Raw genomic sequence first — 18,761 nt, 5'->3', positions numbered from 1 at the left:
GAAGTTTAAATTGAAGAGCTAAGTTATTAATTTTAACTTTTCTCAACCCCAATCCTCCAAATTTTTTAGGTGTACAAATCTTATCCCAACCTATCAAGTTAGGAGCTTTAGAATTCAGATCTTTATTCCAAAGAAAATTCCTATAGTTTTTATCTAGAGAAGAGAGAATATAAGAAGGGAGAATAAAATTTTGCATTTGGAAGCTAGCTTTAGAGATCAGATTGGACTGAACTAAAATGGCTCTACCTGCTTGAGATAGAGAATTGGCTCTCCACTTGGTAAGTTGAGAGGAGACTTTTTCTTGAATAGAAGTAAAAGTTACATGTGTGACCTTGCTACTAATGATTGGGCAACCCAAATAGTTACCTAGTGAGAGAGAATCATCCATCTGGAGAATATTCTGAAAAATATTTAATAATTCTATTGGGGTATTTGTAGTACATTGAAAAGCAGACTTATGGAAATTGACAAGTTTGGCATGACATTGAGCAGTACTTGTTAAGAATAGATTTTATAGCATGGCAGCTTTCTACTTTGGCTTTTGCAAAAATCATTATATCATCCGCAAAAGTTAAAAAAGGGATGTTGACTCTAGAATGACCAAGAGTAACCCCTACCAATCTAGATTCTATAGAACTAGCTTGAAACAATTGACGAGCTAAAATTTTTGCACATAAAATAAAAATGTACCGAAAAAGAGGATCTCCTTGACGAATACCTCTAGAAGGGAAGAACATATCTCCTGGAATACCATTTATCAATACGGAAAAGGATACAATTGTAATGCATTGATGGAGCCAATTAATCCATTTCTCACAAAAACCCAATTTTCTAAATGTTGCAAAAATAAAGCTCCACTCTAGTCTATGATAAGATTTTTCCATATCTAATTTAATAGCTAACCACCCTTCTCTTTCTTTCTTTTTTAAAAGAGTGAAACACTTCATGAGGTAATAAAATATTATCTTGAATTTGTCTTTCAGGGACAAAAGCTCGTTGTAAAGGATGAATAATCCGGCCCAACACTACTTTCAATTTATTAGCCATAATTTTTGAAATAATTTTATAAATAGTTGAGCAAAGACTAATAGGTCGAAAATGATTTGGGTTAGAAGGAGCTTCTATTTTAGGAATTAAAGTGATAAAAGTATGATTAATTTCTTTTAAAATTTTTCATGAGTGAAAAAAGGCTTAATAGCCCTATACACCGAGTTTCCCACAAGAGTCCAATACTTTTGATAAAAGAAAGGAGTAAACTCATCTGGACCCGGAGATTTATCCGATGCTAGATCAAATAGAGCAGATTTGACTTCTTCTATCGACATATCAGTGCATAAGTCTATATTATCATTTTCAGAAATAATACACTCTAATAAAGCTAGATAAGAATCATAATTAAAACAACAATACATATTCTTAGTAAATCTTTTCTTAAACGCATTTGTAAAACATTCTTCTACTAATTTTGGTTGAGTAACTGAATGATCTGACGGGTCTTTGATAGAAGTGGTTAAATTACGATTTCATCTCATCGAAGCACACACATGATAATACTTTGTGTTTGCATCCCCAAATTTTAAATTATTCGACTTAGCCTTGATTTTCCAATAGGAGTCTTGAAAATCTAAAAACTTTGTTTGTTTAGCCAAAAACAAGTTTTGTTGTCTAATTAGATGAGGGCAATCATTATGTTCAAGTAATTGATTTTGAATTCTACCCAGCTTTCCTTCGACGTTACTTAATTGTCTAGTTATATTGCTAAATTTGGTAGTGACCCAAGTTTTAGCCTTTTCCTTTAAAAGTTTGCACTTTCTTGTTAAGCAATACATGTTCGAACCTTGAAACTTTTGACACCAAGTTTTCTTGATTAAAACATCAAAATCCTTTCGGGTCGTCCATAATTTATCAAATTTTAAAGGGGGAGCTTTTAGATTACTATGGGTTTTGATTTCCGATGATATAGGACAATGATAAGAAGAAGAGAAAAGATGACAAATAATTATTGCATTTGGGAAGGCATTGAGCCAACTTATACTCGCAACCCCCTTATCTAACCTTTCCAAAATATTATTTGAACCACTTCTTGTTTTTCGCCAAGTATATGGGTTCCCTTTAAATGGGAGTTCTATGCATTCGATAGCAGAGTAGAAATAATTCATAATAGCTAATATGGAAAATCGAAATTCAGCCACACCTAGTTTATCTAAATGGAAACTTAACTCATTAAAGTCCCATAATATAATGAAAGGGCTTTCGAGCATTCTAACAAAATCAATTAATTCATCCCAAAATTCATACTTCGAATTATAATTAGGGGGAGCATAGATGAAAATAGCAATAAAGCTAAAAATTAATGGCTAATAGCTCAATTTTACAGCCCCAAAAACGAGAAGCTTTACTAATGGGAGATAGAACAAAAGGATTACACCTATCATTCTTCCACATGATCTACACCCCCTGCTAATCCCATTGACGGAAGGGAGTAAAAATGAGTGAAGCCACAATGCCTAACACATCCCTTAGAGGGAGGAGTTGACACTTTAGTCTCACATAGCATCATAACTTTTACTTTATTAGATTTACAAAAAACTTTCACTTCTTCCATAGCTAAAGGCCTCCTCACACCTCTTATATTCCAACTACTGATAATTATAAACCCTCGACATGTGGAAGACAAGATTTAACTAACTCCTGCCCCTCACCAGACCTAATAACAATCATTTTCTCCGAACAACCATTACATGATAAAAAATTCAGAGTAGCAAGATCTCTGCCATTGCCAAACACCCACAAGATCTTAAATGATAGCATTCTATAGTGAATAGCAGACACACTGCATATATTCATCGAAAAATGAATAATAGCTTGGAGAAAGACATTGCCTTTTTCTTTAACAATGCTCTGTTGCATAAAATAGCCAAGGCCTTCTATTGGCGTACGATGAGAAAAACATTTTTCTCCATTCCAATAGCTTCTAGGGCGTAGAGTGGACTAAAAAAATCCAACACAATAATTTCTATAGCCTAAATTAGAGTTTTTGTAAGAGAATAAGTTTTTGAGAATCAACCAACGAAATCCAATCCAATAACTTCAATTGTCTAGCTTGGATTTCGTAAGCAGTTACTCTAAAAATAGAGGTGACCAGACAAAGCTGGGAATGATCAAGAAATAAACCAACCATAGTTATGGGGTAGGACTTGAAACAACATCCAAAAAATGGGCATACTAAAAATTCAAGAATCCAAAAGAAGACAAATATTATACACTTTTGAAGGAACTGAAATTCCCTCGTAGCTTGCAAATTTATGATTAAATCATAATAACTTAAAATTCTCACCAACAAACAAAGAAAAGAAAACAGCATACTAATTGGAAAGAAGATAAATATCTCACCAACTACTAAAAGTGCACTTACTAATGAAAACTTCTCTAACAGAGGTAAGAACCATACAACGTAGTCTCTATCCCACACAAATACATCATTACACTGTGACAGAGCCACTAGTAGCACAGTACACCGCAACAGACATGAGTACATGACCCAATAACCAGGAGGCTTGGTCAAGACTTTGGACGCAATTATATAAGAGTAGATTTGAAACCAATTCAAAAGAAAGAGAATCAAAACTTTCTCAAATATCCATAATTCATCTATTAATATACCCTTTAAATGGAGTCCACCTGCCTTCATAGCATTCAATCTTATGCAAACAACACTAGACTTAAGAAATTTCATAACCAAGACTATGATCCAAGGCAATATAACATTTGTCTCACCCATTCTTACAACAAAAAGAACATATGTTAAATGATCTGAATAACCGCTTGAAATCGATAACAAAAACAAACCACCAGCGAAACGAAATCTTGTTTGAACTTGAAGGGGAGAAAAATGGAACCTTTGATCCACTTTAAATACGGGATTAGGATTCTTACCAAATTAATTGATAACATAAACTGAGAAAATAGAAATTGATTTCGAAATATAAAGAAGAATTTTCTCGAAAATTCGAACCCAAATTGGGGGAAATTCAAGAGTTGAATTGAGGAAAAGATTTGCAATTGGAATCCAATAACTATACTTATGATGAAGCTAATTAGCAAGAATACAACACACTGGGAAGCGAGATGAATCTCGAAATGGAATTGATGCAATTTTAGTTGGCTAGGGTTTCTAGTTTGAGATGAATTGGGGCTTTTTCTCTTAGCTTTTCTCTTTCTCTCTCTAACTCTTTCTCTCTCATATTTTTTATTTGTGGGATAGTGTTAGTAAATCTAGTATTTAATAAAGCTACACACAAATATTCAAAAGTCCTGAAACGGGAGATTTTGGTTTCCAAATGTTTATATGTTTTCAGAATTATATAATGACTGATGAGGTGAATACAACTTCTATAATACCTTTCGGTGTACCGTGTGCATGGTACAACCCATTTTTTTTTTTACTCATTTAGGCGGAATATACACAAAAGGAGAGTTGTAAATGAACAAATTAGTAAATATATTTGGTCGGATGAACTCTAGGGTTAAGACAAGTGAATGGGAATGGGGATTGGGTGAAGACTGCACACTATGACATAATTAAAGGTACCTTTTTTTTGAAACACATATTTATGGGGTAAACTGTAAATTAGGGAGAATACAATGACGTTCACACTTGTAAATGCAGTACACTGAATTTTAAATGAATTATTTGAGAGCATTAAACACGTTGCCTTCCTTTATCAAATAACGTGTTCAGGTTATCTAAACTAAATTTTCGCTCCTTGATATCTTCAGAAAATTTTGGGTGTAACTCTTATATTATAGTTTATGATGTAACAATAACCTCACACGTGTAATTTTTAGTGTAACAGTTGCCTCACAGTGCCAAAACTCTTTCACCGTCGTCATCTATCTTTTCCTCTAACTCATACCCCTGTTTTTTCTCTCTTCAATCCTTTCAACACTCATCTCTTTCAATCGATGATTGATTGGAGATTTGCATGCCAAGCTCACAACGATTCCAATCAATCACAAAAAAAAACCTGATCACAAAATCGAGCTTAAACTTCGATTCCTAGGTCTTCAACTCCGATATATCCATAAGTTTTTTAATGCAAGTTGCAGATCTTTATCGTGGTTAGTGATTTTTCTTCGTGATTAGTTGATTTTATAGTTTTTCGAAAGGAAGTTGATTTCGTATTTTTTTGGGGTAAAAATTTGTATGATGCGGGGTGAGTCAAGGTTAAGGTCGATGACCGTTGCAGATGGCCAACTACTTGAATAGTGGTGTGAGACCTTTAAAAACGAGAGTCAGGCTACCCCGAGGGTGTATCCGAGATCACCCCTCTGATGCTCAAGTTAGTTATGATACTCAACGGTTAGTATGAAGTGGTTGGTCTAGAATTCATTACCTGGATAAGTGGGGAACTGCTCCCTATTTATAGGCGTTGAAATGTGTAAAAAGTGCCTACCAGGATGGAGCAAGGTCTAGGCCAGGCCAAACCTTTTCGCCGAGGCAACCTTTTGAACATAGGAGGGTAATTGGGTACTTTCATCATGGATTTAGGGCCCACGGACATATTGCGCCCAAACAGTTTCAAACAATATTTAATTAGTGTAATTTTGGATTTAAGGATCCTAACCTGAACTATACATCGATTTCCAAATCAAAATCAAATTCAAATTCTCTTTCCTCAGAAAACTCTCTTTCAAGCAATTCTACGTCATTTTTGTTTGAAGATCAAGTGATTATGACCTCAATTAAAGAGGAACAAACTTTTGATTTCCATTTTGACTTTGATTTTGATGTCAATTTACTAAGATTGAGGTGGAGAAGAAGGAAGTTGATCTGATGTCATCATCATTGCCGACGTTCTGCGGCGGATTGAAGTCGAAGTTTTGTAAGAGAAAATCAGCAACGAAGATCTCATATTCAATTGCGAAGAACAAGTTGTGAAGCTTATGGTTTTGGACCTACGAAGGAGATATTGCCAGTGAAGATTAGTATTTGGGTCGACGGAATTCGATGGAAGATTGATTAAAAGGAGATCTCATAGTAGAAGTTATGGTGGGAAGAGAGATTTCGATAGAGAAATAGGTCGGAGAGGAGGAGGTCTGATAAACATGTGTGAAAAACATGAAGTTTTGAATGAATGATACAACATGTAAGCTACATTTCTTACGGTGATAGAGATTAATAGAAAAATGACAAAAAGCTCAACTTTTTTCTCTTTCTGAAATGGGCAAAAAAGCTAAAAGCCTTCTTCCATTATGGACAAATCCACTCTGAAATTAATCATACGTTTATCACGTTGATCCAAAAAATTGACAATGCATCGCTAATTAATCATTTTAGATCATTAAACGATTTATAAACTACTCAATTCCACTAATCATTTTAGATCAATTAAATGATATATAAAATTATAGCAAAGTATTAGCTACTCGATTTAAGGTGGTGTTGGGGAAGATTATTCATCCTCTATAGGGTGCCTTTGTTCTGGAGAGGTTGTTAGGATAATATTCTTTTAGCTCCTGAGTGTTTCATTCGTTTAAGAATAAATCAAATAAGGAAGGTTGGATTGCTGTAAAACTTGATATAGTATGATCGTTTAGAGTGGAATTTTATTTTTGTTATGCTTGATAAATTAGGGTTTAATAAAAAGTTGATTAATTGAATCGCGTAATGTATTTTTTTGGTTACCTTTTCTGTTTTAGTAAATGATGTTTCGGGATAGAGAAATTTCCTTCTCGGGATATTAGACAAGTAGACCCTTTATTTTTGTATATTATTATTTTAAGTTATGGTCTCCTGGCTAGGGAAATTTATGCTCACTCTATGAGTGGAAATAAACTTTTGGGGGTTTAAATTGGTCGGTCTGGCATGAAGATTCTTTTTTTCACATTTGATGATAATACAATGTTATTAAGTCTGTTCTAGATAAGTATTATTCTATGTCAAGTCAACTTGTGAATTTTCACAAGTTTTCTTTTTAGTGTACTAAGAATGTTCATTCGGATGCAGTAATTATCTTTAGTGCTATTTTGCAAATCAATAGTTCTTTCTCTTTAGGAAATTATATATTTGGGTTGTCCTATTATTGATTCTAGGGTCACAAAAAACACTTTAGAAAGAGTTTTACAATCTTCACATTCCCAGCTCACAAAATGGGAACCTAACTCTATGTCTCAGGCTGGTATAAATCAGTATTAATTTAGGTTAATTTGGCTTCAAAAGCAAAATTTTAAATTCAACTTTTTTTGTTGCCTTCCTATATTCATTTCGAGTTAGATAAAAATTATAAATTTTTTTTTGGAATAAAAATCTTGAGTCTGGGTCGGCTAATTTAATTGGACGGGATATAATTTGAATCCCTAAAAAGTATGGTGGTTTAGGGTTCAGTTTGGCGAATGATAATAATGTAGCTTTACAGATGAAATAATTATGAAAAAATGTTAGTAATCTAACTAATTTATTGGTGGAGCTTATCTTTAAAAAGTATCTTAAGGGGTGTTATATCTTTAAGTATATTCCTTCTAATGTGATGGATCTTTTCATGAAAGACAACCGCTAAATTGTTAACTCAGGAAGTAAGATTTCTTTTTTGGATGCTAATTAGGTGTCCCCGTATCCAATTTCTTCCATTTGTATTCCAGTAGTTGAGATGGAAAATATTAGGGTGAGTAATGTTATCAATACTCATAGACAATGGGATAGGACTTTATATATATGTTGGCTGATTTAGTCCCTGATTATGTTTGTTAGGCCATTTTAGTATTTGTAACACTTGACCCATACATAGTCGAGTATATCGTCACGAATGCGAATCCAGAGCTAACAATTATCCTTAATAACCAACACAAGTTCTTACAGCACATTTTGTCCTCACTCATGCGCACCCAGAGAAACTTCCCAGGAGGTCACCCATCCCTAGACTACTCCCAGCCAAGCACGGTTAATTGTGGAGTAACTAAGGAAATGAGCTCTCTAAAAGAAAGATGCATCTTGTTGGAATGAGTAACCTGCTAAATCCCTTTAAAATAATCATTATGGGTTTACATATACCCCCACTTGAGAACAACAACGACCTCGTTGCGCCTGGGGACTCCACATATTCGGGATACGACCTGTGGGTTGCCCCAACCTGAAGACTGATCGCCGAAGACTCTAGATATTCGGTCTGACGACCTCTGGGTCGCTCCTTATGACAATGCAACGCCATAATCCTCCCCCACTAGGCGCCTGAGGACTCTAATATTCGGCCTTACGACCTTAGGGCCGCCCCAACATGCGATCGCAGGATTGCTCTGATACCATATGTAACACCCGACCCATACAGAGTTGAGTATATTGTCACTAATGCGCATCCAGGGCCAAAACTGTCCTCAATAACCAACACAAGTTCTTCCGGCGCATTTTGTCCCCACTCATGCGCATCATGAGAAAATTCTCAGGAGGTCATCCATCCTTGGACTACTCCTAGCACATCACGCTTAATTGTGGAGTAACTAAGGAAATGAGCTTTTTAAAAGAAAGATGCATCTTGTTGGAATGAGTAGCCTGCTAAATCCCTTTGAAGAAATCATGAGGGGTATTACAATATTTTTCTTCTGTCCAATTCTGAGGATGATTCTCTTGTCTAGGGCTTACTCCGAATGGTGCTTATTCTGTTAAAACTGGTGCTTTGTTGGTGCACGATTTAACTATTGATTCCTCGCCTCCACAACCTTTTATTTGGCTATGGAAGCTCCTTATTCCTCTAAAAATTAAGAACTTTTTATGGAAAGTTTGTTAAGATGGGTTTCCTACTAAAGTTAGACTTCAAAAGAGTCATATTTTTCTTCTAATGTTGTTTTTTTGTTAATTTTCACTCGGAGGATTTAAATAATCTTAGCTTTTATTTGGATGTTCTGTTACAAATGATTTTATTGCGGTTCTTCATGATCTATTGCGTTGGTCTTTCCTTCCAGTGTGGCCTTTGCCATGTAATGTTGTTGATAATTTAAATAGTGTTAGAACTTTGTGCTCTTCTAAGGATCTTATTCATTTTTGTGTTATTTGGTGGTTTGTTTAGTTCCAACGCTAATAAAGTCATTTTTCAGGAGCCTGTTTCTACTCCTGTTGTGCTAGCTTTTTCGATTTTCAAGTGGGTTAAAGAAAAGGAGTGCCCTCGTTCGTGTGAGGATGCTTGTGATGTTTCTTCTGTTAAGGGAAAGAAGTATAGTGTTATGGAAATGGGTAGGTCTGGGTAGGGTAAGGCTAGACCCTTACCCATACCCTAATTTTTGGACATAGACCCATACAACCATACCCTATCCATACCCATAGGGTGAAACTTTTTAGGACCCTTAGCCGTACCTGTAGGGTATGATATGGTATTGGTAGGGTCTAGGGTCTAGAATAGGTCCAACAAATTTTTTTGGCTTATATTTTCACGTGTATATATATTATTATGCACAACTCAACATATAAAGCTTTCAATTAGCACACAAAATATGTTATATCCGTTAGATATTAAATAATATATATTTATTTTAAGTTAAAATATATATATTTCAGTTTGGGTGGGTCTTTAAATAGGGTCTGAATAGGGTTTAAGTTTTTGAGTAGTGTACCCTTATCCCTTACCTGATAGTATCAAGACTGATACCCTAGCTACATAGGGTCCAAAAAATTAAGACCCATATCCTACATAGGGTCCAAAAAATTAAGACCGATACCCTTCAATTAAGGTAAGGTATGGACGGGTCCGATTAGGGTATTGGACCCATTGCCATCTCTAGACTCCTGGTAATATTGATTGGACTTCTCTGTCTATTATGTGGTTCAAGCTTGATTTTTATGGCTCCAAGTTGAAGAATGATAAAGCGTCGTTTGGTTTCACTATCCGGAATCATTGGAGTGATTTGTATCTTGCGGGGGCTATGTCGTTATCCTCATATTGTTCTATTCTTAAGGTGGAAGTTTGGGGGCTTCGAGAAGGTGTTAGGGTTGCTCGGTTTCTTGATATTGATTCTCTTGTTGTTGAAGGAGATAATTTGGTTGTTATTAATTCTATTGAGCATTGTTGGAAGATTCTTGGGTATTAACTCTTTGATTGTTGATACAACGAGGAGTTGAAGAAGTTTCATGCGGTGTCTATTAATCATTGCTATTGGGAAGCTACTCAAGCCGCAAGCGGCAGAGTTTGGCTCATAGGGGTCATGATTCCCCTTGCTTTTGTATTAGTTTTCTTTTTCTGTTTTTTTTCGTTTTCTACCGTCATCCATAAGTTTGCTATAAGCTGCTCCTATCTTAGGGGGCCAGTCCTAATTTCGTTCTCCTTAACAAAAAAATAAAAATAATACTAACTCGAAATTTTAAACATTGTACTTGTATTGACTTTCGACACTATTCGTCATCTTTACTTTTGCCTTCTTCTATTATGTATCAGGTGGGAAAACATAGTCATGTAAAATAATGTTAGATTGATTTCACTATGCATATTTATAAGAATCAACATTTCAAAATGTTTACTTACATATAATTGAAAATATTAATACTTTCTCCGTCTTTTTTACATGTTACACTTTCCTAAAACGGAATGGTTCAAAATATATGTTACACTTTTTTTCTTTCCTAAATTAGTAAGTTTTGCCCTGTAAAATGACCAACTTACCCTTACTTACTACAATTTATAAAATTCAAATCCACTTAATCTGTCCTATCAAATCAAAACCTAATCTAATCAGGTGTTAACTATTCCCACCAAAATCTAAACCCCAACTACCTTTCATCTTCCACATCAATAAATGAAACCCCTCAAACTATATTGCACTGGTTCAACCCCCCATTAATGTTCTTCTCCAATTCCCAGAACCCTAAAACTACGAGCTGAACTCCCCTCCCTTCAATACTTCATCTTCTCTCTCCTCACCTTCATTTTCTCTCTTTTCATCTCCAGTTTCTCTATCCTCACCTCGAAGTTCTCTCTCCTAATTTCTTATGTTTCTCCTCAAATCCCCTCTAAAAATTTCGACTTCTCCTTTCATCACTTGAATTCCTCACTCCGATCCTTCCAAATCATCTTTAACTTCTGAAAAACCCTAGACCTGGTTTTACTTATCCCTAAAAAACCCTAAAATCCAAAGAACATGTATATTCCTAATCTTCAACCCCTTATGGATGCGCTATTTGAAACAAACGACACTGATGAGTCTGATAGCATCCGCGAGTTGATGCATGCATTTGAATCAAATTCTCCTTGGTCCATAAGGCTTTATGATAGTGGAGACGCGAAGAATTTGCTTCGCCCTTATGCCTTCAAGGCTTTGGGTGTTGTGGTTGATGAATTTTACCAGATTACTAGGTTTCCAAGGGAGTTCCTTCCATCCTCTTCCAATCCACAACCTATGAGTCCCCCAACACATCAGATTTTGGCCCACAAACCACTTTCATAGAGGTTGAGGCCTAGATCCACTAAGGTTAAGCAAGGTGGGGAAAAGGGTGATAGGAAAAGGTAAGGGTATTTTGAGGTCTACCCATGAGATCATTTGCGCACTTAGGGCACCTGTTTTTTTTATTGTATCTCCAAGAAAGGTAAGGTTCAAGAGGTGAAGGCGAAGGAGAAGAAATTCCGGGGGTCAATAATGCTTTATTTTATAGATGATTTCTGCCTGATATATTACTTTTTAGTAAAAGGTTATAGACTTATAATATGTTTTCTTTTCATATTTTAATGTTATAACAGCTGAGTTAATTGAGTTGTAAAGTTGATTTAAAATATGAAAAATACGCCCAATATTTTTGAAAGAAGAACGGGGTGAACCCATCAAGCCCCGGAGCTTTGTCTGGAGCCAGATCGAAAAGAGTTGTTTTAACCTCCTCCTTAGATATAGCAACACATAAACTTGCATTATCTTCATCAGAAATAATACTATTCAATATGAGAAGTCTGTCGCTACATCAAATCCACAGCTAGAATTTGAGAGGAATCGTTCTCTAAATGCATTTGTAAAGCATTGTTCTACAAGTTTAGGATGAGATATTAATTGTTAGATGGGTCTCAGATGGACGTAATTAGATTACGATTACGCCTTATCGAAACACAAGCATGGTAATACTTTGTGTTTGCATCCCCTAGATTTAACTTATTTGATTTTGCTCGAACTTTCCAATAGGAATCTTGGAATCAAGAAGCTTACAATGTTTACTAAGCATTAGCCTTTGTTCTTGACTCAAAGAGGAGCTAAGACCCTTTTCAATGATCATACTTTGAATAACACCTAATTTTTTCCACTATTTTAATTTGTCGATTAATATTGCCAAATCGAGTATTGACCCAGATCTTAGCAAGAGATTTTAGCAATTTACACTTTCTTGTTAAGTGGTACATGTTAGATCCAAGAAATTTGTGACACCAAGATTTTTTAATAATAACATCAAAATCTTTACGGGTAGTCCAAAGTTTATCAAATCTAAACGGAGTGGATTTGAGACTACTATGGTTTTGGATTGTCAATGAAATTGGGCAATGACCAAAGAAGTAAAAGCATGATGAGTTATTTTTGCATTAGGGAAGGCATTAAGCCAATCAAGACTAGCAACTCCTTTATCTAATCGCTCATAAATATTGTTAACACTATCCCTAGATTTTCGCCATGTGAACTTATTGCCATGAAAAGGGAGCTCACAACAATCAATAGAAGAAAAAATGATTCACGCAAGTAAGACAAAAGAAACTAAAAGCTACCCTCCCCCCCTTTTTTTTTTATCTAAATCAGAACTTAATTCATTAAAATCGCCCATTACCACAAATGGCTCAGAAATATTCTTGAGGAAATCAATAAGTTCCTCCCAAAATGCATACTTGAGATTATAATTAGGAGGAGCATAAATAAAAACAAGAGTAAAACAAAAGCTTGATGCCATTAGCATAACATTACAGGCCCAAAAACGATCAGATTTAACAATAGAAGAGATATTAAATGGATTACAATTCAGTTCCTTCCAAAAAATCCACATCCCACCTACTAATCCAAAAGAGGGGAGGAAATCATGATGAGAAAAGCCACAACGCCTTACACACCCATCCGAAGGAGGGGTGGATAATTTAGTTTCACATAACATCATGATATTTACCTTATATATTTTACAAAACGTTTTTACTTCCTCCATTGCAAGAGGCCTCCTTGCACCTCGAACATTCCGGCTACTTATAAATATGATTAACAGGTGGATTTAAGAACAACATGCCTAAGCCCTACTCCTCTTCAGTTGAGAACTGGCTGAATCTGCTTCGACCATTTCCTTTCTCCTTTTAGCAGAACTAGAAGAAGAGAAGTGCTCAATTAAGCTAGCCCCTTCAACTCCGAGGCTCTCAATTTGCTTAACAATTGAATGATCAGAATAAATAGAATAGAAAGAATTTTCAGGCAGAGAGGTATAATCCTCACCCATGTTAGCATCAATAAGCTCTTCCATTATATAAGTATCATCCTTAATATCAGAGTGACCATGAAGCTCAGATAGAAATTCATTACCTTCCTCCTCCTCAAAAGGGGCATCAAGCAGCATACTCGGAATTATGCTCAAAAGGGGCATCAGGCAACATCAGATAATCACTTTACCTTAGTTTGTACAACAATAATTATAAATCACACTTCTAAAATTATATTTAGATGAAATTTATTAAAAACATACCCAAATAATTGACCCATACATCGCGCTCATAAAAGACTAGTTGACAAATATGGCAAGTCATTGGATGCAACTATCAAAACAGGGGACAATTATGTGTTTGGAGAGAGAAAAAGAAAGCAAAACTGAACACATTATAAAATATTTTGTGCACGTTAAAATTAACACAAGGGAATTAACAATGTAAATGAAAAAGCGAAAAATTATTCTTTTGATCCGAAGTGTTTGGTTTACTTTTCTCCTAACGTTTATAAGCTATGTCATCGTTATTCGTTATTCGTTACTCGTTAAGATTAATATTTTAAGTAATACGCGTTTTGTTTTTTGTTTTTTGTTTTTTTTTCCTATTGTTTGACTTCAAAGTACATCGGTGGGAACAGGCACATAAAATAATGGTCGAAAGCATATTGCATGACAAATGAGATAATGGCTCTTAGATGCAAGAAACATGTGTTTTAGTGCTCATAGCATATCGCCACCATAGATAGCATAGATATAAGTCTTTTTTTACTTCTGAGGATCGTCAAGATCCACAACAGCAATTATCCACACGTCTGATGATGATAATATTAATTTAATTGTTGGACACGAAAACTGGGTACGTAATAATCCCCCAAATTTCATTTTATTTGTATAATTATTAATCAAATGTTCTAATAACAAGTTTGTCCGATTTCGCGGCGACTTTTCTAACTAAAAAGGATATAATGGTATTTATTACCCCATGTGATATATACAAATTACGTACTAATGCTCTGGCTCGATAAAAAAAATTATTGAACTAAAAATATAATAACTATTTAAAGTTATTATGTTTTCACAATGCAAAGCAAAAAATATCTCAATATATTTACTTCATAAATACGTATTTACGGTTGGTCTTATAAGATACCGCCTACTTTTAATCAAAAATTAGACAATGGTCCAACTCAATATTAAGAAGAGAACAGATCACCTTTATGAATATATTAATTAGTTTAATTTATTTAGTGTCCAGTTTAATTTATCTAGAGACCAGTTTAATTCATTCAGTAATCACATTTTTTAATCCATTTAATAACTAGTTATACATTTACCGACTAGTTTAACACGTTCGGTAAGCCTGTCATGTTACTTTTTAAAAATTGTTTGCTATAGTTCGAAACTCAAAGGAAAATATTGAAAGGGGAAGAGAACAAACGACTAGGTTGATGCGAGATGTCTAGTGATACTGTTGTTAGACTGAGATCGAATAAGCTTGTTAGAAGATGTAAGTTTGAGTTCGTCTAATTTTATATTAGCATTAGAATGTTTATTCTAATATTTATTATCTAACTATTATAGTTAAAGTAAGTTTTTTTTTTTTTTTTTGTTTATATAGTGAAATAAACAATAATATAAGTGAATTCGATCCCAAATTAAACGCTACTACATTTACAATTTTACCAACGAAACTAATCACACATTGGCCTTCAACAACCTTTTGCTTTTCTTTAGTTATATAGATCGAATTTTGGCAAAAGAAGAGTAAGGTTGTGAATCTTTTCACTTCTACCAGATGATTTGAAAAGGGGCCTAACTATTAAGACAAGCACCCTACATGATAGGAACAAATATAATAATAATAAATAATGAAGAAATAAAGGTAAGCATAAAGTGGAAAACATGGAAAATCAACAACCCGACCAATTTTATCAAGACCCACCTAGAAGGCTCATGACAACTAATCGTAAGCTAAATATATTATACACTTGGCAGTTAAAGATAGGATAATACTTGGCCAACTCTATATATAATCCTAAAACACTCACATTACCATTCATTTCTACCATACGAAACAAAAGGAATATCACACTTTTATAAACACTTCCATTATAAAACCTATACAACTCCTTCCCAACTTCCACCCATGGTTGTGTCCAAGCCTACAAAAATGGTTGCCATGGATTTAGATCAAAACCTTGGCCTGAAATCCGACGATGATCGCGGCTCGATTATCGAGGAAATCAAAGGCCTAATCAAGCTATACAAAGATGGGTATGTAGAGAGATCACTCAAAGCTATGTCATGTGTTTCTCCTTTCTTAGCTCCAGATCTTCAAGTTAATGCTAGAGATGTTTTTATTGACAAGATCACAAATATTTGGGCACGTGTATATGTTCCAAAATGCAACAATCAAGACTATTATACTAATAATAAGTTGCCAATTATAGTTTACTTTCATGGAGGTGGATTTTGTGTAGGCTCAACTGCGTGGAAATCTTATCATAACTTCCTAGGAAATTTAGCATCCAAAGCACGGTGCGTAATTGTGTCGGTGAATTACCGTTTAGCCCCTGAAGATCCTCTTCCAGCGGCTTATGAAGATGGAATGAAGGCCCTCATGTGGGTAAAACAACAAGAAACAATGGGTCAAAACAGTGAATTTTGGGCCAAGTATTCTGACTTTTCTAGCATATTCCTAGCTGGAGATAGTTCTGGTGCAAATTTAGCTTACAATGTGGCCTTAAAACTTGGTACATCTCATAATATGCCCTTAATTGTAAAGGGAATTATCTTGGTACAACCATTTTTCGGAGGCGAAGAGAGGACTAATTCTGAGTTGATTAAGGTCCAATCTTGTAAATCAGCGTTGAGTTTAGCAGCCAATGATACATATTGGCGATTAGCAATGCCTTCCGGCGCGAACCGAGACCATCCATGGTGCAATTCGTTAAGGAAAGATACAAAAAAATTGGAGAATATGAGGGTGATGGTATGTATAGCAGAGAAAGATATACTAAGAGATAGGAATTTAGAGTTATGCACTTGTTTAGCTAAGAATGTAGGCAATGAGGTAGAGTATGTAATTAGTGAAGGTGTGGGACATGGATTTCAGATTTTGGACGAGTCTCAGTTCTCACAAAATCGTAAGAAGGAAATGGTTTCTCATATTGTGGAGTTTGTTAGCAAATATACTAGATAACTCAACACTGGTTGTTAGCAAAATATCTTAGCTTATGTTTGTCCTATTGTATAATAATGTATGTTGACTTTGTGAAAAGAAGAATAATTATGTACATGACTACCCTTATGTAAATTTGGATGATAATATGATATTTATTTCATTATTAATTTTAGGACTTCTCGTCAAAATTAATTATAATTTTTTTTTACAACAGGACAAAGATAAAGAAACAAGATAACACACTAAAGGGGTTTTCGCCCCTCTGCAGCTAGTTTCTAGGCTTCCTTGACTTGTTCTCTAACTACCTTTTTACAACAGAAGAAAGGTAGAGAGAATGCTCTTTCTCTTATATTCGTAATGATGCTTCAAACACCCTTATCTCCTTTCTAGGGGTCGATCAAGCTCTTGACTGCTGATTAACAATCTGTCCACAATATTATAGTAGCCCTACCTATTATGTGGGTCTCCTTTATGGCACCTCAGATGGCATGAAGCTCAGTCTAGAGTGTTTGCTAGAGTGGGTTGTGAGTGTGTTCGGGTTCTGTCTGTGTCATTCATTGTACATCCAAACCCCACTTTGGTCTTGTCCAACTTATTATTTTTTTATGCCCCATTTACCTTAAAGGAAATAGGTTCATCAATCTGAATTTGTTGTAACACCCCGACAATTCTCTTTTTTTCAAAATAACTTTTTAATATAAAACTTAGAGAATCACCAAAGCATTATATATTGCCCGTGTGATAACGAATCGGCTTATTCAGAATTTTGCAGCAGAAAACATAATAAATAAACTTTATAAACAAAACTTAGTCATTTACAAAGTCAACTCCAAATGTCAAACCAAAAGAGTCAAAGTCAACCTTAAAACCAAAACCAACTACGAAAAGTATAAACTCAATGTATGATAAATAGACTACACAAGCTCTCCAATCCCGAACCCAATGATGCACCATCTTCAAACCTGCAGATGGACCATGCACTATTGATCCCTAGAGACTGCTCACCAAAATGGGTCACCACAGGATCAATAAGGCATAACCATGATCAACATACACAAACAAAAGCACGTAATCAACAAAGATGAGTACTACATAATAAAAATCGTAACTTGGTACTACTACACAATAAACAGCAATAAATAATAACACAATAACCTTGTACATAACTTTTACTGAACTAAACTTCACAACCAATAATTTAATTAATTTAAATGGAATAGTCAATGAAACGAGTTGTCTGATTAAAAACTAGCCTTCCCTTTGGAAGACGAAATACGGGCGCGACTCCGTATTCCCGTAACCTACGATATCGAGGAACCTTTTAAATAAAATTAGGACACAATACTCCAACTCTCTACTTGTCCAACACTACAGACGTGCACAAATCTAAATCGATTGCCATCAACGTTTCACTTTACATGATTAACAATTCATTACTTGTTGACTCACAAGTAGCACAAACGTTACCATCATCAAATAATGATAAAATTCCATTTTTATCTTAGATAAGTGATTATACAACTTAACAATCCAAGATTAATTCGAACTTTAATCCAATCTTTCTTTATTTGTTGAACCTAGGGAATAACCAAACTACCTTTCATAGGTATAAAATATCAACTTACCAAATAAAGCCTTCGGTTCTTATAAAGTAGTGAGATAATAAAAAGGGAACAACATGATTCAATTATGATCGAAACTAATAAATATATATTAATCCATCATATGAATTAATACAATAAAGTTTTGAAATCCCATATGCTTGCATCAATCTTCCATACAAACATAATATAAATCTCATAAACAACATTTTTCACACAACAGCATAAAACATGCAAATCCAACATAAAAGTAATCACATATGAACTCGATCAATTAGTTCCCTATACATGATACTGCATAATTATCATCCTTAAAATCATGATACTCATCCAATCAACATATAGGTATGTACATACCTTGTGTAGACAAATCGAGTGACCACTTTCACAACCTTAGAAGTCGCCTAAATAGAATTCTTCGCCTAAAATAACCAATATAAATCCACAATCAATCCTTTATGAATTTACAATAATAATAAAATACTTTAAAACCTTCTTAAAAGTGTTTACAAACCTTTCCCATCATTAGAAATTAAGTATTAAAGCCTCCTAATATAGTACTACTATACTA

General features: G+C 34.6%; 1 protein-coding gene across 1 annotated transcript; it reads left to right on the top strand.

Moving 5' to 3' along the window:
- The first annotated feature begins 15,455 nt into the window (after positions 1-15,455).
- Positions 15,456-16,761, top strand: LOC104896531 (probable carboxylesterase 6). Its single transcript, XM_010683288.3, has one exon. The coding sequence runs from the start codon at positions 15,552-15,554 to the stop codon at positions 16,605-16,607; it is 1,056 nt and encodes a 351-aa protein (XP_010681590.2). The 5' UTR covers positions 15,456-15,551; the 3' UTR covers positions 16,608-16,761.
- Positions 16,762-18,761: the final 2,000 nt, after the last annotated feature.

The sequence above is a fragment of the Beta vulgaris genome, chromosome 6 (assembly GCF_026745355.1).
Source record: "Beta vulgaris subsp. vulgaris cultivar EL10 chromosome 6, EL10.2, whole genome shotgun sequence".
NCBI lineage: Eukaryota > Viridiplantae > Streptophyta > Magnoliopsida > Caryophyllales > Amaranthaceae > Beta > Beta vulgaris.
The sequence above is the reverse complement of the archived record's forward strand: the minus strand, read 5'-3'. Positions and strand labels throughout refer to the sequence as shown.

Coding starts and splice junctions, on each gene's coding strand:
- LOC104896531 (XM_010683288.3), top strand. CDS start 15,552: ATGGTTGTGTCCAAGCCTACAAAAATGGTTGCCATGGATTTAGATCAA.